The 22,007-nt window shown below is 40.8% G+C and overlaps 1 protein-coding gene across 1 annotated transcript in view; it reads right to left on the bottom strand.

The window, feature by feature from the left end:
- The window catches only part of MRRF (mitochondrial ribosome recycling factor), a 47,996-nt gene that overhangs the window by 22,984 nt on the left and 3,005 nt on the right, over positions 1–22,007 (bottom strand). The window contains exons 2-5 of the mRNA XM_006774010.2: positions 20,891–21,099; positions 18,656–18,811; positions 14,286–14,404; positions 7,915–8,006 (exon numbers count right to left, since the gene is read on the bottom strand). Of these exons, the coding sequence (XP_006774073.1) occupies positions 7,915–8,006; positions 14,286–14,404; positions 18,656–18,811; positions 20,891–21,074 (551 nt within the window). The 5' untranslated portion in view covers positions 21,075–21,099. The remainder of the gene's footprint in view (positions 1–7,914; positions 8,007–14,285; positions 14,405–18,655; positions 18,812–20,890; positions 21,100–22,007) is intronic.

Below are 22,007 nucleotides of genomic sequence, written 5' to 3'. Positions count from 1 at the left end.
GGCACAAAGAACTCCATTCCCCTGTGGCTCATTTTCTTCACCTGTAATAGGGGTAATAGCACACCTACCTCAAAAGACTATTGTGAACATATCAGTTAAAATACAAATAGCACTTGGAACAGCAGTGGGCATGTAGTGAGTGCTCACATCCATTGACTCCATCAACACTGGCTGCATACTTTCTATGTGCCAGGACCTGCTCCAGGAACGAGGGCGACAGCTTATGTATATAAGCAACAGCTTCTGTTTATATGTACACGAACACGGTGACAAAAGTTCCTCCTATTCACACTTTAGTGAAGGAGGCAGAGAGAGAGAAAATAAATATACAAAGTGACACATAAGTGCTGTGAAGAAAAGAAAGCAAGACAGGGAGATAAGGAGGAATCTTGTCATCACAGTAAGGGTCCACTTATATCTGCCTGGACATCTAGCGCCTATGTCACCTGCTCCCCTTCAATAATTAACACTCGCAGAGCTCTTTCCACACGCCAGGCTCTGAGCTGAAGTGCTCTGCATGCATTAGCTCAGCGAGTCTTCACAGCACCTCCATGACATCAGTGGTATCATCACCTGGACTTCACAGGTTAGAAGAGGGAGGCTCAGACAGATCAAGTAACCTGCCCAAGGCCACACACGTTCCCGGGAGACCTGGGAGTTGAGCCCAGTGCAGTCTGACTCTTGAATTCCAGACTTGGTGCCAGACCAATCTAAGCACTAACCTTATAAGAATAGCAGTGCTGTAACATTAAGTTCTGCTTAGATATATAGGTTGTTACTACTCTTCCAGCTCCCCTACAAGTCCAAGTGCAGTGGGGATAAAGGGAATCTATAGAAACGGCAATGGACTAGTGACCTGACCTATAGCTGCCAAGTGCCAGGTCCTGCGAACAGGTGCAGGACACAAAGGGTGGAGAACAGAGGAGGGGTGGATATGGACGAGCCTGTCTTTTGGGGTGTAGCTTCTGCATAGGTGTTGGTGGCAATTTTCTCCTCAGTCTAAGCCAGTGATGGCGAACCTATGACATGCGTGTCAGAGGTGACATGCAAACTCATTTTTTTGGTTGATTTTTCTTTGTTAAATGGCATTTAAATATATAAAATAAATATCAAAAATAAAGTCTTTGTTTTACTATGGTTGCAAATATAAAAAAATTTCTATATGTGACACGGCACCAAACCCTATAAGTTAGGGTTTTTCAAAATGCTGACACGCGGAGCTCAAAAGGTTCACCATCACTGGTCTAAACTCTACTCTTGATTCCTGATGGAATGTTCTTGTGTATTTAAACCAGAACATCTGTGCTGGGACCTGAAATAACAAGAGGTGCTTCTAAAAAGCCACAGGCCAGGTGGGAAGCAACACTGAAGAGGAGAAGGCAGGCATCCTAAAGCCTAGAAGGCACGGGAACGCACTGAGCAGAATGAATGGCCCTGAGAAAGCAGGGGTGGCAAGCAGGCGGTGGAAATGAATGGGCTGGAAAGGCAGCTGCAGTCGCTCAAATGCAGTTTGTGGCTGCCAGGCCCAAATTAAATTATTAGGCATTCTTCTCTGATTTCTCTTTTCTTTCAAGATGGATAAAGGTCTATGTGTCAGGGGGTGTTGCAAGAAAAGGGAATATTTCCTGGAATGTGCACATTATACATAAGACCCCTAGCACAAGATCCACTAGGCGATACGGCAGCTAGACAAGGAGGCCACAGAGCTGGAAGGAGGTAGGTTCCTGGTCAACATCCCAAGGAGCAATGTGATAACGTGGCAAGAACGGGGGCTTCAGAAACAGACAGATCTGATTTGAATAATCACTCCTCCAATTACTAATCTGTGACCCTGAGCAATTACTTAAACTAATCCCCAGTTTCCTCATCTGTATTATACCCATCTCAAAGGGAATTTCTCTGCAGCCACACACAATGAAAGTACCATGAAAATGTGCACACTAGCCATGTTATGCAAAAAAGCAAATTGTGGTACTGAGATATTTAATGCTATTTATGTAAATTATATGTTGTATATGCGTTTTTTGTTTTGTTTTAATCTGGAAGAATATATACTAAACTTACCAATAGTTACTTCTGGGAAGAATACTTGGGGAACAGTAAACAGTTTTATTTTTCTGTAGGATTTGAATTTTTGCAGGTCTGATCAGTCAAGTGGGCATATGAACAGTCTCCTGACCTCACAGTAGTGCTGTGAGAATTTGGGGAGAAACTGTAAAGCTCTCAGCACAGCATCTCCAGGCAATAAAACTTTAGTGTAGCTGGTTAATAAATAGCACCCAAAATTTGATTAATAGATTTCAGTGAATCTTGATTAAAGGGGATGTTCAAAGAATCTATCCAGTTGACTGACTTCTCTAAATGAAAGAACAATAGCCAGGGAAGAAAACAAAAGCTATACACATTGTCAGTGGGTACGGACATAACCCACGCTTGAGGCTCGCTGGTCTTTGGCCAACAGCCAGGAGAAAACCCTGCGCACAGCCACACAGAGCTGCATCCCCAGGGCTGTGAAGAGGACTGAATGACAAGGACCACTTTGGGCCCCAAGTCTGACCTCTTACTGATTCAGGATTATCTTCCACATACTTCCCCAAAGGATCAGAGGCAGATTACAGTAAGAGGCACACACTCAGTCAACTAATTTTAAATGAGAAGATAAGAATTGAAGGAGTGTAATGAGGGTGAAGCACTAACTGAGATCTGCTGCAACTAAAAATAAAACAGCTCTGGGCATCCAGAATTAAGGCAAAAAAAGCAAACTTGCAGGCTGTCATTAAGCAGAGGAAGAGTCATGATCAATCAGGAAAGGCAAATTTTCCTAGCACTAAACTCAACATGTTATAATCAGAAACTGAGCCTAGGAAGTTATGTTTCTGATTCCCTTCCACCTCCCAAACTCCTGACATCAGCTTTGGTGTGTTAGTTTCCTCTGTATAGCTTTGCCAATTTCCAGCTCTGTGACCCAGCTTCAATGCCTCACCTCTCTGAATCTTAAGTTTCCTCATTCTTAAAAGGAATTGATGATCCTACTTATATATGAAAGGGAATGAAAGAACATTCGCTACCATTAACTGGGTGCTGGCTACACATTAAAATCATTATCTCAAAAAACAACGCATCATCTCACTGAAATCTCCCAATAACCATATAAGGCAAGACCTGTAAGTATTTTACAGATGAATTCTCTGAGAGTCAGAGAGGTGGAGACGGTTGCCATTATCACACAGTTAAAAAGCAGACAAGCCAGAACTCAATTTCATGCTTGTGTGCTACCAACACAGAAATGTAACTGTACTTTTCCACTTTCCCTGTATATGTGAAGCACAGTTGCTAGCATATAGTAGGTACTCAACATATTAGTTCCCTTCCACACTCCTTCCTTTCCTCCCAAAGTGTGTGTATATACAAGCTGGGGCAAAAGTAGGTTTACAGTTTTTCCTATGGAAAATAATACAATAATTAATAAATAGTAATATAAAGATAAACTCTGTTTTGTGTACTCACAACTGTAAAGCTACTTTTGCTCCACCCTGTGTGTACTGTATATGTGTGTGTATATATCTAAAATTCAAAGTATACTAAAATAATAAAATTATATTTATATAGCTTCTTTCCTCTAAGGAGATCATACTACTTAATCTATTTTCTGTACTAATCCTACCAAATCTCTACCTATCATTATTACTTTACTTATTTTACAAATAAGGCACTCGAAAGCAGCAAGCTGCTAGGGTGACATGCCCAGAATCAAATGGAAGTCACTGCCAAAACCAAATATAAGCCTTGGTCCTTTTTTCATCTAAATCAACCTTTATCCTCTCATATGACGCAGCCTCCATAATAAAGAACAGATCATTCATTTTTTATCTGGAAAACTACCAAGCGTACAATTCAGTAAGGGGCCTCATGACCTTACCACCTTGTCAAAGGGAAGAAAGTATATAAAAAATGAGGTTTGCAGGAGCAGACGGTTTTGGTCCGTCAACTTTCTCTTGGATTACGCCCATTAGCTAACATAAAATAATGTAAAATATAATGTAACAGAGCCCCATGTCTTTGGAAATTCAAGTTAAACTCACTGATCCTTCAAACTAATATACACGGCACCAAGAGTGATCGTTAAGTCCTGCTAAGTCCTGTGGGGCTGCAGAAGTGCGTATTATGTGAACTGGATCTTTGAAAGGCAAACATGATACACAGTCAGGCCACTCGAAGGGGAACTGAAGCCAGCAATGAGCATTCGGCAGCATAAGTTCATAGCTTGGCAGAATTTTGGAGCCCCGAGAGGGCTCTGGCAGACCACTGAGAGCAGCCCCTTCATCTAGTGTAGGAGCAAACCAAGACTCAGGGAGGTTAAGTGGCTTTTCTAAGATTTCACAGACAGGAGAGCAAGAACTAAAAAATAAACCTGCTGCCTACTATCCATTCCACTTGTAAATCTCGCTTCTAATGTCCGTGAGTCCACTTAGCAGGTTCCAGAATTACACATCTGTTCCGAGAGTACAGGAGAAAGAGCCTGCACGCTGACAACAGAAAAACTTGGGGTTCAAACCCTGACTGCCACTTACTGACCATGTGATCTTGGGCAAGTCCCTTTCCCTTAATTTAAGTGTTTTCATCTATAAACGGTGGGTAATAGTACGCTTCACAAGTAAGCTGCAGGTAATATAAACAAAGGGCCTAGCATAGTCCGTGAGCTCCATGAAGGCAAACATTAGGTCTGCCCGTTCCCAGCATTCAGCACCAAGCCTGGCACATGACACATCTGCAGAAAAATGGCTGAGCAAATCAATGAATTAACCAAGCAAATAGGTCCTGGACTTGAATCCAGGTCTACCTGATACTTAAATACTAGGCTGTATCGCTTCCAATTCATATGATTTCAAGGCAGAGTGTTAATTGTTACAGAGTACTGAGAACACAGTGAAGTAAGATTGCCATTTTCTGGTCATAAAGCAGGAAAAAGTTCAGTGGGGAAAGTTCCTGGACTCTCAGTTTGGGGATTAATTCTTGTTGCTAACCTGGGTGCATCTTGGGGCTTTGGAACTAACTAAACGTGGTTTAGGCCCCAGCTACATCATTAGCAGTGTGAACTTGGAGACGTTACTTTACCTCTCTGAGCTTAACTTTCCATACCTGGGGGTGAAAAACCTACCTGGAGGGGATGGTATGACAACGAGGCAACATGTGTAAAAGAATACAGGGTAGCCCTGGCCGGCTTGGCTCAGTGGATAGAGCGTTAGCCTGCGGACTGAAGAGTCCCAGGTTCAATTCTGGCCAAGGGCACATGCCTGGGTTTCGGACTTGATCCCCAGTGGGGGGCGTGCAGGAGGCAGCTGATCAGTGATTCTCTCTCATCATTGATATTTCTCTCTCTCTCTCATTCTCCCTTCCTCTCTGAAATCAATAAAGAAATATATATTTTTAAAAATACAGGGTAATATGTGGCACAGAAAGACACTCGACTAGTGTTACACTCCTTTCCCCTTCCAGTTATTTGAAGCTTCATTCATTCATTTCACTTAGGTCTCCACTCAAATGCCACTTCCTTCCTGAACCTCTCGATCCACAATAAAACCCCCAACTCCCTCTAATCCCTTATCCTGCTTGTTTTTCTTCACAGTCCTTACCATCACTTGGTATTACATTATGTATTTCTTTGTTTTCTGTTTACTATGCCTAGTCACCTATAAGGTAAACCCAGGACAGGGGCTTTTTGTTGTTTGTTGTCTTTACTGCTATATCTCGACAGCTAGGAAAGTACCTGGCATGTAGTTAGTGCTTAATAAATATTTGCTGAATGATGGAATGAATTACTTTAATGCACTTTGTAGGAATAGGGACTTAAAGATAATTAAGAAATTGTGCCCTGTTCTTAATGGTTAGAGTGCCAGCCTGTGCACTAGATGATTGTAGGTTCATTTCTGGTCAAGGGCACATATCTGGGTTGCAGGTCCCCCGCGCCCCAGTTGGGATGCTTATGAGAGGCAACCAATAGATGTGTCTCTGTCACATTGATGTTTCTCCCGCTCCCGCTCCCACTCCGGCTCCTTCCTTCCACTCTCTCTAGGATCAATGGAAAATATATCTTCACTCCTTCAGGTGAGAACTAAAAAAAAAAGGCTAATTAAGAAATGAGATAATGGAGGAGAAACTAATTCTGTCTGCTATGGAATCTGAACAGGCGGAAGATCCATATCTCACCTGGACTACAGCAGCTGCCTCCCCATTGTTTTCCTTGTGTCTATTATGTTCCCCTACATCCCATTTGTTGATCAACAGCCAGAGAGACCCCCAAATGTCAACATCAGATCGATCAGGTCACTCCCCAGTTTAAATCTCTCCAATGTCTTCCCATTACAATTAGAATAAAGCCCAAACTCCTACCGTGGCCTGACCATCAGCCTCTACTCACTAGTCCAACCCCTTTTCCTAACACTCTCTCCTCCTTCCCTGAGTTCTGGGCACAATGGCTTTCTCTTTCTTAAACATGTAAAAATCTTATCATTTTTTTCTTTTTTAATTTAAAAATAAACATACAGTAGCCACCCCCTCCTTTACCTGCAGGGGATATATTCCAAAACCCCCAGTAGATGCCTGTGCATCGTAATGAACCTTATACATACTATGTTTTTTCATAAACTTACATACTGATGATAGAATTTAGTTTATAAATCAGGAACTGTAAGAGATTAACAACAGTAACTAATATAAAATAGAACTATTATACTATAATAAAAGTTATGTAAATATGGTCTCTCAAAATATTTTATCATACTGTACTCACCCATCTTCACAGTTTCATGGGTAGATGATTTGTGCTTACTACCATAGATCTTAGCAACCTCAGCATCCGATTTTTTTCTTTCTTTATTAAGTTGAGAACTTTCACTTTTACAGTTAAAGGAAAATGTTACAGCTTCTCTTTGGCATGTCCAAATTGCCAGCATCACTACTCTTGCACTTTGGGGCCATTATTAAATGAAATAAAGGTGACTTGAACACAAGACTTCAATACCATAAGTGGTCGATCTCATAACCCAGACAGCCACTAAGTAACTAGTGGGCGGTTAGCTACACAGCGTTGATACGCTGGGCAAAGGAATGATTCACATCCCAGGTGGGATGGAGCAGGACGGCTTAAGATTTCATCACACTACTCAGAAAGGCACACAATTTAAAACTTATGAATTCTTTATTTATGGTATTTTCCATGTAATACTTTTGGGCTACAGCTAACCACAGGTAAAAACTGCTGAAAGCAAAACCACCGATAAGGGGGACTGCTGTATATTTTTTTCATTTAATACTCTTAAGTTTTATATGTTTATATAATTAACAATACCCTATTCTTATGCCTAAAATTCTTCAACAAGCAAGGACTAAGGTAAAAATAACTCGTCAAGGAACATGGATTCGAGAGTACAAGTATCGAGGTCTTTTCTGACTGGGCCTTTGTGCTGGCAGTTCCCACTCCCCCAGGCTGACCCTGCCTCCTCATTCAGCTCTCAGCAAATGGTATTTCCTTAAAGAGGCCTCCCAGGCTAAAACTGTCCCTGCCACCATCGCCCTCAGCAAGTCACTCCCTACTAGGTCTCACTGCCTTTTCTTCCCTGGTAACATCTCATTATCTGGAATGCCTTTATCTGCTTATGTGTCCCATCTTCCCCACCAGAGCATAAAGTACATGAGGTCAAGGACTTTATCAGGTTGAATGCTGCATCTCCAGCCCTCATACACAGTAGATACTCAATAAATGTTTCTGAATCAGTAAAAGTGGACCTTAAAAGATGTTGGAACTTGCCAGGGGGAGAAGTACAGGTAAAGTATGCTATCAGCCTAACAGTGTCATGGGTGTTGGCTTCCCCAAGGAAACCAACATCAAAATATGTAAATTTCAGCCAAACTTACTTGGGAATGGGTACCCGAATTAGCGTCCCTTCCACTTCTGGGTTCAGATTCATTCCACTTTCTCTTATAGCCTTGATAGCTGCAGCTGTACACTGAAAACCAGATCAAAAGGTAAACAGAATTAGTAAATAATTATTACCAGATGCAAGCCCTCTGTCGATAACTGGCAACCCATCTTGGCAGAACATGGAAACATTTAGTTCTGTTACCAGTAAGATCAGGAAGTTACATTGGTGTAGAGTGCTTTGATCAAGCAGAATAGCAAACTACGTCCACTCCTGGTACCAGTGTACTGCGGGAGGAAAAAAAGCAAAGAGAAGGAAAAAATAAAAAGAAAACAGCTCTGCTTCTTTGAAAAGATTTCAATGGTTTGAGGCAAGACAGATCAAAACCACAATAAATCCTCAAGGGAGGGGGGCTGGTCTGTACAAAGATTGGTGTAAAGACAGATGAAAGATTTTATACATTAAAAATTCCAGTTGACATTTTACACTCAAAATATACCCGTGCCGACTTGGAATGAGTAAATAAATTTAACTCATTCGTATCTACACACACAGCGACCTCACTCATGCTTTGGAATGAGCAATGTCTCCCTGTGGGTGTGTGCTCCAGGAAAGAGAGAATGGTGTACTGGCTGCAAGCATGGACTTTGGAGTCATAAAGAGCTCAGTTCAAATCCCAGCTCTGCTTACCATGTGACCCTGGGCAACAAGCCTGACCTCTTGGGCCTCCATTCTGTAACCGGAGACCACATGGTACATACACCTCAGAGAGGACTGAATGAAGTAGCATGAGCAATGCATCTTGCTCTGTATCTGGCCCACAGTAACACCTAGGGGAGTTATCACATACATTTAGCATACAGAGGTAAGAATGCACAAAACCCCAAACAAGGCTGAGCGTATGTCATCACGTAGCTGATGCACTGCTGTCCTGCCTGTCTCCCTCCCCGTCATCCTCCAGGGTCTTCTCTGATACAGTCCGGCTCACGGGCCAGGTGGCGCACTGGTACTCTGATTTCCCAAAGCGCCTCACCTCAAGCAACAATATAGCCACACCTGGCATGCAATCCTAAACAGTAAAAGACAGCAGTGTGGAAGAGAGATGCTTTCATTAGCATGACAGTGTGGAATTCATGAAAATGAGGCCTCTGATATTTTCCAAAGAATTTTAGGTTTGACCAGAGCCAATCCACATCACTTGGATTCACAGGACCAATTCTCAACCTGGAGTTCCTCCCTCGACTTCTGGTTCAAAAGAATGGGGTTTGTGTCACACCTATTTGATTTTTCCAGGGTTTGCTTTGCTTTTGAAAACTTATCTATTTCATTTTTAAATGGCTTTAATTCTACAGAGACATGAGGGGTAATCATAGGTGAAAAGATAAACCAGAACTTTCACATCAGATGAATCATTTCCATGGGAGGCTGTAGACAGAATCCAATAGTGTGGCTACTGCTTAAAACAGTACATTTTCTTTTTTAAAGAATACATTTTTACTGAAACATCAATCAAGGAAGGTAGAGGGAGAGACAGAAACATCAATGATGAGAGAGAATCACTGATTGGCTGACTCCTGCACTCCCCCAACAGGATTGAGCCTGCAACCCGGGCATGTGCCCTGACCAGGAATTGAACTGTGACCTTCTGGTTCATAGGTCGATTCTCATCCATTGAGCCATGCCGAAGGGGCTGAAACAGTAAATTCTTAAAATGGTACCTGTGGCCACAGACTATTGGAGCTGGAAGGGACTGTGACAGCCAAGCACAGTCCCTTCCTCTTGTATATAGGACCTGTTGGATAAAGTCACATCCCTAAGCACATATGGTCTTCCGGAGAGCTGAGAGCTGTACAGTGAGGACCTTACCCATCACACTTCCGCTTACTGGCAGAGTTAAGAGGAGACAGTAGGCTCCTCAACTCTCAGTCCAGTGATGCTATTCTGTCCATATTTTCTTCCAAATCCCCTAGTTTAAGTATTTAGCAGCACAGGGGATTTGACTTTTTTTTAAGTAGCCCCAAAATAATTTGCTGGTGTTTTAAGGGTATCTAGCTCCTTTAAGGGTATCTTAAGATAAAGACTATCTTAAGATAAAGGTAAATAAAAGAGCTAGATAAAGAAATAAAATATCCCTCTGCAACAGAACAGCCATTTTCTTTTTCTTTTTTAATCTTTAATTTCTTTATTGGTTAAGGTATTACAAATGTGTCCTCATCCCCCCCATTAACTCCCAACCTCCCCCCACCACCACCACCACTCATGTTCTCATCCCCCTGCTGTCCATGTCCATTGGATTGGCTTATATGCATGCATACAAGTCCTTTGGTTGATCTCTTCCCCTTACCCCCGCCCTCCCCTACTTTCCCTCGGGGGATTGGTAGTCTGATCGCTGTTTCTCTATAATAAAATGACACAGATTTTCTACAGTTAACAATAAAGGGAGAATCTCCACGTTGAAGAGGTACCTGATCTCAAGTCTCCCAATCCTCCTTCTCTGATGCTTCTCACTGAATGACTGACAACTCACTGTGGTAACATCCTACCACCAGCCCCTCCCTTTCACAGTAGGACCCCAGTGTTTCCACACAACCTTCCCCGGTGGGCACCAGAGCACCTACAGCTGACACCCAGATGGACAGTCACTATGTCTCAATAGCTACATCTTCCCAGTACAAGGCTCAGTGCCAGGCACATGGCAAGTGCTCAGTAAAAGCTTGTTGCATGAGTATATTAATAAACTGACTCAGATCTATTAGACAAACTCATCTCCTTACTTTTACTTCTTATATATAACCCCCCCAAATCCTTATTTTGTACTCTACTTGTTCTGTGTCCTTTCATATGCAGAAAGAATGCAAATCAGGTTTCATTTTGAAAAGAAACCTACTAGAAGAGGTAGTTCTAAAACATTCTAAATATGTATATTTTGGTTTGATGTGGTAGGATGCAGAAACTCAGGGAATTACAGTCATTTTCCCAACATGACTTCTGAACTACTCAGGGCTCAGATGAAAAGGAATATATTTCTATCGCATTTCCATCTTTTATCTTAGCCTTTGTCCCCTCACTGGAGGGATGCTCACCAGTACCCCAAGGCAAATAGAAAGCTCTCAAATGGCAACACTGACCAAATGATTGTGGCTGCTTGGAGAACTCTGTAGAGAGAGATCACAGATCCCATCTGGGGCCAGGCAGGAAGGAGTGCTGTCATCAATTAGCAAAGACTGCTATTGCCATTCTTAAGTTCATCTATGCTAAAGGACAAGAGGCGATAAAACTTTTTTGGACAGGTCAAGTCCTTAACCCTTTGGGTTCAAGTCAACTTTGTTAGTGCCATTTCAGTGACTGGCCTTCCATTTCCTTTATATCCCAAAGAGTCCCTAGAATGTAAGGTCTATGAAAGCAGGAACTTGTCTGTTTTTATCATCAGGGAATTAATTCCAGCACCTCAACTAAAACTTACTATCTTACAGGAACTCAAAAAGTATTTGTTGAATTAATGAATGAATGGTTAAAGGAGCACGGGCTTTAGCGCCAAACAGATCTATGTTCAAATCTTGGTTCTGTCACAACGGTGTGAACCTCAGGGAGATATTGTACTTCTCTGAGCCTCAGTTTTCTCATCTATAAAATGGAACATAATGCTTAATTTTAGAGAGTACCTAGAAACAAAACATGATCACGTAAAAACAGAACATGAGAAAGTAATGCCCGGCAACACAGTAGACACTCAATACACATTGGCTTTCTTCCTTCCACAAGGGAAATAATGGCGCCTACAGGCTTTTTTTTTTTTTTTTCATTTGCTTTTTCAAATCATGCTTTGGTTTTTTACTCCCTTCTTTTCTTTCCCATCATTAACTCTAGCTGCAGGCAAGTTTATGGAAAGCAGCAACTATGTGTATCATTTATCAAGCAGGACACATGTTAAACAAATGCAACACAGTTTTCTGTCTTCAATGCATTTGAAAGGATTATGCATGTAAATCTGCATCGTGTCACTACAGCATGACACAGAAAAGCGCAGGTTTGGAAAGAAAGCCAACCGCATGTGAAACAGAAAGGAATTACATAAACACAGAGAGGATTAGCTCAGCATTTTGAAGCTATGAACCTGGGTACTCAATGGACAGCTTCTAAAGTGAAGGAAGGAAATGTTTAGTTAAGACTATTTGTTTAATATATACACCAGATGAGATAAAGGAATTCAAAAGACAATGTAAGTCACACTTCCTCATTCTGTCCTTGTAAAGAACCTCTTGACTGAGATGCTTGTAAGTTTTTTGTGGGGGTTTTTTCTCCTTTAAAACCCACAGAATTTCAACTTGGAAGGCAGAGATGCTTTGGTTGAAAAATGAAGATATACTCTAACTTCCTAAGAAAAAAATTAAGCTGTTAATACTTCCTCCTACCTCATAAGATGCGCTGGTGGCCAATCACGCTTCTTCTGTGAATGCCATTTGCCATTTAATAACAGAAGTGGCTGGCTCTGAAAAGCAATCTGCCTGATGAGGTCTTCAAGCTGTGTAATTAGGAGGCTATTCCCTAAATTGGCCTGCAGTGCCAATGGGATTAGGTGAACCAGGCGGAGAGGCCTCAGCAGTTCAGAGGGGGCCACGAAGGGTAAGAGTTGACTGTTCCCTTTTAGTCCATTTCTCAGCTCCTCAGTAACAGCAGGATTGAGAGCCTCCCTTCCATCAACCTAATAACAAGTATTTATCCATTTGTGGAAAATTTACTGAGTGCTTCCATGTATGTGCCAGGCACCGTTTTAGGTGCTCAACACAATGAGTAAGTTAGATATGATTCCTGCATTCCAAGCTTACAATCTAGTGAAAGTGAGATGGAAAATAAAGATATAAATATATAATTATTAATAATGATAAGTGCAATAAAGAAAAAGAACCGTGGTCTATAAGAGAGCTTAGTGTGGAGGAGTGGTTTAGTTTGGGTAGATTAGGGAAGGCTTCCCTGAGAAAGTGACATTTAATCTGTGACCCAACCAATGTCACCCCAATAAATAAAATGGATATATATATATATATATATATATATATAGCGATATAGCTATAGATATAGAGATATAGCAATTGGCCAGTCAACAGTGTTCCAAGCAAAGGGCAGAGCCCTTGCAAAGCCCTGAGGATTTTAAGAGTGTGGTGTGTTTGAGGAACTGAAAGATCAATTTAGCTAGAGAGGTGTGTAAGGATGTCAGTAGCACAAGACTGGAGACACTGGGAGACACAGGCAGGGACACATCATGCAAAGCATTCTAAGCCACAGTAATCTTTTTCTTTGATACTACTTGAAGCCATTAATAAATGTAAAGCATGGGAATAACATAATCCAATGTATATTTTTAAAAGTTCGCTCTGGCTGCAGTATGGAGAAGGGAATGGGGGAGTAAGGATTCAAAAGACACATGGTCTGAATGTGTTCACAGCAAGGGCTTTTTTCTTACTCATATCTCTAATCCAGTCTGCCAAATCTAGCATGTTCACCTTTGGTCTATGTCTTTGAGACAGACACACTGAAAACAGACCATTGGAACAGGAAGGGACTTGAGTGTACTTCACCTCACATTAACAACAAATGAGGAAACGGCAGCCCAGAGAGTGGAGCAAGGTCAAACAGCCAGCTAGCAACGGAGATGGGACCGGGTTCCAGGTCCTCCAGGACTTCAAATCCAGGTCCATTCCCACGGGACCACTAAGAAGCCCCTTCTCTACCTCAAATTGACTTCCTATCACAGCCCCAAGGTGGCAACAATAATGCAGCCCACCTTCCAGGCTGGGAAGCACTGTGCTCTGTGCAATACTCTGCAATGGTCAGTCCAGTGTGAAAGGAATGTGACCTCCTGGAAGATCTGCTCAAACACTAATGCAGAGATCACAAACTAGCGGCTCGTTAATGTGGTTTTTTCTCCAATCTTAAAAAAAAAAAGTGAATTAGTTATCAATATTTAACAAGAATCTTATATAAAAATGTGGATTATTGGCTTCTTCTGGAAATAAAATAATCGTAATACCTGGTAATGCTGATCGCCAGGCCTACGTTTCTGGGCAAAGGCTGCTCGCAGGGCACAGGCCCCCCAGTTTACCACAGTTCCCTCTAAGTTGGCCAAGCATCGCCACCATTGTTTTTCTTAGATGGGGCCCGCTGCGGTAGTCACATTACTTGCCTGGCTTCTATAGTGTTTAGCAGAAAAGGAACTTAGAAACAGGAAAGAGCTTTTCCTTCTCCCTCCATTATGCCTTCTCTCTTGTTTCATCCCAAGCTGGAGGGAATACTTCCTGCTGCCTTGACCCAGCCTCCTCCTTCCAAAAGACAGCATGAATAAGGATCCTGTGAGCCAGGCCACCTTACCTCTGGGAAGCTGGCCATATTCACCAAGATCAGCTGTGGCGACTTCATGGAGATCTCGCCAATCTGGTTTAAAGCAAGCTTCCCATCAGCAGTTACCACAGTGATATGATCAAGGGATCCTAAAAATAAATAAATAAAAAATTATAGGGTCTTAGAATTCCGAAGGACCTTAGAAGCCCCACACCTAAGTCCCTATCTACTTCAGATTCAACTAATATTCTGGGTCCCTTATCAATGTGGCAAGACCATTCCAGAGGCTTTCACAGGAACAGCAGTGGCCCGTGATGGGAACAGCTTCAACATACTGAGAAAACGAGGCTGGAATTCCTACCAGCAACCGGGGTGGCCAGCCATCCCGGTGCGCCTGGGCCTAACAGGTTTCCTGTGACACAGGACTTTCAGAGCTAAAACTGGCAAGAGTTGGTCACCGCTCCAGCAGCTTTGCCATTTACTAACCATGAAACCTCAGGCAAGTTACTTATCTTCTCTATACCTTGGTGTCCAACTCAGTGAAACAATAACTTACAGGATCAAAGTGAGGTTTATAGCTAAATATAAACAATCAAGTGTGTAAGCACCACAAAATAAGCACAGAGAGAGGATAGCTCTTATTAACCCTCAGTTCTTAGAACTACTCTGTAGCGCTGTATTACGATCTCCACTTTACAAAAAGAAAAATGAGACTGGGGAGCTAACAAAATATACTCAAGAACCAAGCTTCTGAAGGCTTGGGATGGAGTGGGGTGGGAGCTGGGTGGAAGGGAAGAGGGGAGAAAATAGGGGATGTCTGTAATAATGTCAATACAACAAGAACAAAAAGAAACCTTAAAAAAAAAAAAAGCCAAGCCTCAAACTCAGGTATGCTAAATTCTGATTCCAGTCAGGGTTCTTCCCCTTTTACCAGTGGAACTCAAATGCATCAGAATCACCAGGGAGCTTTTTCATTTAGATTCCTGGGCCGCACCCCAGAGATCCCAATTCTATAAAGGATTGGGAGCCTGTGATTTAGGGGAAGCCTATAGTTTTTTTAAGATCACCACATGATTCTGACATGCAGCCATGTTTGAAACCCTTTTCTTATCCCACCCACCTTGATTTTGGTACTTAGATCCTCTTTAGAAAAACAAACAAACATACACCAGCTATTAACACTTAACTGTTACCCTGGATCTGATCTTATTCCACATCTGAATTCTAGAAAACCCTGGGCAAAGTTTTCAGAAACCCAATAGGCAAGCAAATAAAGTCATGGTTACAGATAGAAGAGGGGCATTATTTAAATTTCCTAGTTTCCCATTCAAATGAGAACTAGAAGGGGGGGTGGGGCATACTATTAACAGTAAGAACCACTCATGTAGACACAAAGAGAAAGGGGTGAGGAGCAAGGGGTCTTTTAAACAATGGGGAATTGTTAGAATAATGTAGTACCACACTACAGCCCAAAGATCTAAGTAGAACTACTCAACCATATTGACTATCACCACAAAGAGAAGGTGGTTGATACCATTGGCTTTAATCCAGAAAAGCTCAAGAGGTATAATAGCAAAAGTTTCCTTGATTCTGAAGACAAATGTCCTGGGTTCAAATACTAACTCTGCCACCTCATGATTGTGTGACCCTGGGAAGATCCTTCAACCTTTTTTGTGTCTGTGTCCTGATCTCTAAATGGGGCATAAAAATTGTACTTATCTCAGAGGGTTGCTTGAGGATTAAATGAGTTTACAGAAAGCACTTATAACTGTGTCCTGGCATATATAAGTGCCCCATAAATGATAACTATTATTATTACTTCTTGACTTTCCTATATTTTACCCAAACTAATCTATTTATAATTTCTCTAGTACAGTCTGTTCTTTCTTGCCTCAAGACATTTAGCATATATTTTTCCTTGTCTGTTCAGATAACTCCTGATCATTCTTTAACACTCAGTTATAATAGCTTCTTTTAAAAAAATATATATATATACACACACACACACATATATATTTATTTATTTTTTTTATTTCACAGAGGAAGGGAGAGAGAGAGAAAAACATCAATGATTAGAGAGAATCATTAATTGGCTGCCTCCTGCACATCCCCACTGGGGATTGAGCCCGCAACCCAGGCATGTGCCCTGACCAGGAATCGAACTGTGACCTCTAGCAGTTTCTAACCTCAGAAGTCTTATCTGACCTCCTAAACTGTATTACAAACCCCCTCGTGAGTTCCCAAACATCTTATGCATCTATAATAATGATAGCCAATATTTGTTGAACACTTCCTATGAGCAAGAAATTGTACTAAAAGTGTCTATAATTGATTTGTTTTTATTATCACAATAACCCTGAGATAGTTCCACCATTTCACAGATGAGGAAATGGAGGCACAGAGAGTAACTCGCTCAAAGTCACAAGAGCTCTTAACAATGGAGCTTGAATTCAAACCCAGGACTGACCAACTCCTAGCTAAGGTCTTCACTATAATTTTACACATTTTGGATTAAGTGTGTTCCTTCGAATTAGGGCTCTGGGAAGGTGGGGAGAATGTCTTTTCTCTATCTACAGCACCTATTAATCAGCATAAAACAAGTGCTCAGTAATGCTTTGATGAATAAATGAATGTATACATGCATGGATGAACGAGAGAGAGCAAGAATGGACAAATGAATAAACCCATATCTTAGACAACTATTAAAAACAATCAACTACCTTGAAGATAGAAACTGTTGGTAGACAGATGAAGGTGTAAGAAGAAAAGTGCCTGCTGGTTCAGATAGTAATGAAAAATGATATAGAAGAATCTAGCCAAAAAAAAAAAAAAAAAAGACTGGCTACGTTCAGCCTTTTTCATCCAGTCTCTTCATGGCCCCAAGTTCTACGTAGAGCGTTACACAAACATAACCCTAAAGAGAAAGAAGCAAAGAGGAAATACTAACGGGAGGCCTTTTGAAAATGGATCTTAATTCAGCCTTCCTGGTTTGCCTGAGATCCTCTGCCACAGGAGTCCCAACATGGGCTTTCCCAGTATGCAGTGTGGTGTTCCCATTCCCTAAATCCATATCGACTTAATGTACCAAATCCTTTTCCCTCAATCTGTCCCCAGCGAGAATCTCCCTTAGCCTCATTCCTGCCCCTCATTTTTTCAGAGGTTAACTTTTAACAAATTACACTCCCAACCTCTTTCCAGGCCATCATCTTTTTAAGTTCAACAAGAGTGGAGCTTGCTAACTAATTTTAAGTATCACATTTCTCCCTGAGCTCCTCTCAAACTACTCTCTGGTTTCGGCTGCAGAATGTTAACAGGCCAGAAAGCACAGGGGAAACAAAGCACTTTATCAGTTTCATACCTAAAATAATAAGCAAGTTTAAAATAAACAGTTGGTGAGGGATTGAATGGCACGCTCTACTGTCAGCAAAAGCAGAATGCCCCAATCTAAAGGTTGACAAATGACGGAATGGTCTTCTGGTTTCACACTGGATCTTGTCGCTGAACTCAGGATGTTTCTGCTGGTGTTTATAAATGGAGCTGTGTATGTTTCACTTGGTTTTATTAAGAACAAGCTCATGAAATATTTTCTAGTTTCCTTACAAACTATCCAAACCAAAATGTGAATGGGAACCGCCCAAGCTCCCACAGATATCTTCAGAGGGGGTCCCAGGCTTGACTCTAGGATGATGACAATTTCCAAAAGGCCAATTTTACAGCAATTGGATTTTTCCTGCCTGCCTGCCTGCACCATTAGCTGACAACTCACTTCTTCTATCACATCTGCAAACAGTTCGCCTAGACAGTTCTGACATTTCCCACTTAGAAAAGCCACTTTCAGGAAGTTATTAACCCAAACGTAATCTTCCTGGTCAAACACGGGGGTACAGAAATGTCTCAGGTGGGCAGGTCTGCTGCCAGTTGGTTCCCAGTAAGGGATCAGAATGGCCAAACAGGACAAATTGGAAAAGGTCAGACCAAAGATATCAGCTACTATGAGACTAAATACCTAGAAGCATATATAGTTGTTTATTATTATCATAATAAAACTCTCAATTTTTTAAGAGTACCATGAGAGCCAAGAGCATGCCTGTTTTATTCACCAGTGTGTACCAGTACAATGCCTGGTTCCTAGTAGACAAATATTTGCTGAATGGATAAATAGATGTTAACTACGTGCCAGTCACTGTGTCAGAACCATTACATATGTTACCTCACTATTTTAATATGCACCCCAAACCTATAAGGTAGGAATTAGACAAGGAAACAGAGGAACAGAAAAGTACAGTAACTGCCCATGGTCGCCAATTAGTAAATCTCAAAACGGGAACGAAAACGCAGCTCTGCCAAAGCCATGATCTTTCCCCCACGCCCTTCTCCAAAATACTGGTCCAGTCACTAACCTGGTGAGGTCCTTATATTGACAGTCTTATTGAAATTATCCTTGAGTGCTTCTATCACAGACTTCATTTCTTCTTCCACCTCTTCTAAGCTGATTATATCCTCCACCAAGGCAGTGTTAAGATTCACTCTGGTTTGGGACTGTCCTTTTCCTTTGGCTAAAAGGTCAACATTCAATGAATAAAAGAACAGCAGACAATAAACAGAGACAATAAACAACCAGTGAAGAAGTGCCTATTATGTGCAGGGCAAAATTCCAAGTGCTACAAAATTACAGAACATTATATAAAAAAATGTCTACATTTACTGAGTGTCTACTAGAGACCCAGCATGGTGCTAAAAGCTCTTTCTCAGACACCAGTGAAGGCACAGACTTTATACAGAGATACCCCAGGTATCTCTGGCTATAATGCAAGCTAGCCTATGGCCTTGGGCATGTTACTCTATTTTTTGGGCATCAGGTTCCTGATCTGTAAACAGGGATAATATCTATATTGCTAGGTTGCTACATGCATGTAAATTAAGTAATTCAATACCTAAAAGAGCACTATCCACATGGCAGACACTCCCTAAGTGAATTAATTCCTTGTTTTTTTTTTTCAGAAAAATAAACAGAAGATGAGAAAGTTAAAATGACTTGCCTAATATTATAAGGTCATGAAAGAGTAAAACCAAGATTTGGTCCCAGGTCTTCCTAATTTTAAACCGATGAACTTTTCACTAAGCTGCCTCCATAAAGTCTAATTGGAGATACAGAAATATATTAATTAATTATAAAATAAATACTGAGACAAGGATATGCAAAGTATCTGATAGCTGCTACCAACAAACAGAACAACAACAGTTCAGAAACATTTACCACCACCAATGGTAGTGACAATGGCTTATATTTTAGAAAACTGACAGCATTGGAAGCTAACTAAAGTTCTGTTTTATGTCTAAGCCATCATGGCAATTTTTCATACACATTCTGACCACTATGGTGAGTAATACAAATATTTTTGAAGGGTGAGGGGAGGAGAAAAATAGAAAAATATTTAAATAATATCCAACAGTTATTTCTTAAATAATCAGTAAACATTTATTGAAATTCATTTACAACAAAGACTACTAAACATCTACCATGAGCTAGATCCTGTGCTATTTGTATAGTGCATATCTCATTTATGTACCTCATGTTTCCTCATTTGCAAAATGGTGAGACCTGTGCTTCACTGGATAATTATAATCCCTTCAAAGGATAATTATAAGGATTAAATTATTAAACGTAGGTGAATTTTTTTAAATTTTAATACAACATACAAATCAAAAGTTAATACTGTTGTCACTATTAAGAGGACATGAGTCTTCTATGCATTAATAATCTTTCAGTGACTTGTTAATTTTCCTATTAACAGAAAAGGGAAGGTCTGCATGAAACCATATAAGGAAAGTCAATGGGAAAAAAATATTTAGCAGCATATTTCTAGCACCATCCTTGGGAGTGGACTCCCTGACCCACCACTTCAAATAGCAGGTCTGTTTGACAATTTTCTGTCACTCACTTATTCAACAAAATTTTTTGAAGCATACTATATGTCAAGCTCTGTTAGATGCTAACCAAGAAAAACATAGGCCCTCCCCTCATTGGGTCCAGCATGGAAGACATATAACAAACAATAATCGAACCTACAATGAATTAACTAATTAATGAGTACTGTGCTAAGTACATCAAAGGTAAAATAACAGTGCGCACGAGTGCACGTAACAAGGGACCTGACCCAGTGTAAGAGGTCAGGGAAGGCTTCCCTGAGGAAGTGACATTTAAGCTGAGATCTGGGGTATATCAAAGTCTCATTCTTGGATGACACAAACCATTAAGATCATCCATCTAAATCCATAGCTCTAATACCCCTTACCCAACAACCTTCTGGTTTTAATTTTACTTCCAACATAGATCTTACTATAAGGAGAAAAATGGGTTGATCCCTGCCTCAAGCATTATACCTTTAATTCTAAATTTAAAGAAAGAAATTAGGCATTTCTGAGCTATAGTAACATATGAGCAACATGATAATGAGAAAACAGGCCGTAGGCTCTCTATCACTGTGACCTTTTAAGCTAATCAATTGTATTATGTGAGAAACCATTTCCTCATGTGGCAAGGGGAGAAATTCAGTACATCTCTGATGTCCTTCCAGCTATGATAATTCAAGGGCTAAATATAAGAAAGGGGTGAGGAGGTCAGTTGTCTCTACCTTTGGCTTTCTTGGTAGCAAAATGACGGGTTGGTATAGCTGCATAGGCCACGTATTGCCCGTGGTCATTTTGTCTTCCACTCACTGCCTTCAGCACAACTTCCGAAACAGGTCTGGTCAAGGCTGCAAGAGAATTGTAAAAGGCAGGATGGACCAAGCGGAAGCACCTTAAACCCAAGGCCATGACTGAAGACAGTCTGTGTGAACATCTAAAAAGAATAAGACAAAAACAGACTCTATTACAACTTCAGAAAATAATCTGAATCAATTATCAAACAACTCCTATAAACTGAGCTATGTATTAGGCAATTGAAGTACATTATCTCTAATCCTCCTCCCAACAGCCTCCAAGGAAATATGATTAGCCCCATTTTACAGGACAAAGAAACTGAGGCTCACAGAGATTTAAGTAACTGGCCCAGTCTGTAAGACTCCAAATCCCCATGCACCAAATGCTTCTTAGTACACCAGAAACACAGAGCTAAGCAAATGATGCTAATTAAATACTTATAGGAGAAAAGGCACTACTATAAAAAGGGAGGGCAGAGCACTGGAAGAAAACTTTAAATAAGAAAACAATTTCAACAGGCATAAAATGACTGGAAAATTCACACGACAGCATTTAATTAAAATTTTCTTTGGTTCCTTATGCACTGATTACCAATTAAAATGCACTTTAATGTGAGTCTGAAGCATGGTTGAGGTTTGAGGTCTTCCATGTTATAGAATTAAAGCTCTGGAAAATGCCACCCTTTTCTGTGCTAACACAAGTTACACATTATACTTCTGAGGCCTTTGACTATGGAAAGATGCTAGAGTCTATAGCTACCTCTAGGATAAAACACAGTCCTAGCAAACTGACAAATGTGCTTCTGCCAAGAATCGGGCTATTACTCATCTAAAAATTAAAAACAATTAGCCTCAAATACCTGGAAGCTACTGTCTTTGAAAATCAGTTTCATACTGAACTAAAACGAAACAAAATTTCATCCTACAATTTTGGGTGGCAGCTGATCGATGTTTCTCTCTCATCAATGTTTCTAGCTCTCTATCTCTCTCCCTTCCTCTCTGTAAAATAATCAATAAAATATATTTTTTAAAAAAAATTTGATGTAGT

Source organism: Myotis davidii, unplaced genomic scaffold (genome assembly GCF_000327345.1).
Source record: "Myotis davidii unplaced genomic scaffold, ASM32734v1 scaffold964, whole genome shotgun sequence".
NCBI classification, from domain to species: Eukaryota; Metazoa; Chordata; class Mammalia; order Chiroptera; family Vespertilionidae; genus Myotis; species Myotis davidii.
Note: the sequence above shows the minus strand (reverse complement) of the source record. Positions and strands in the feature narration are given on the sequence as shown.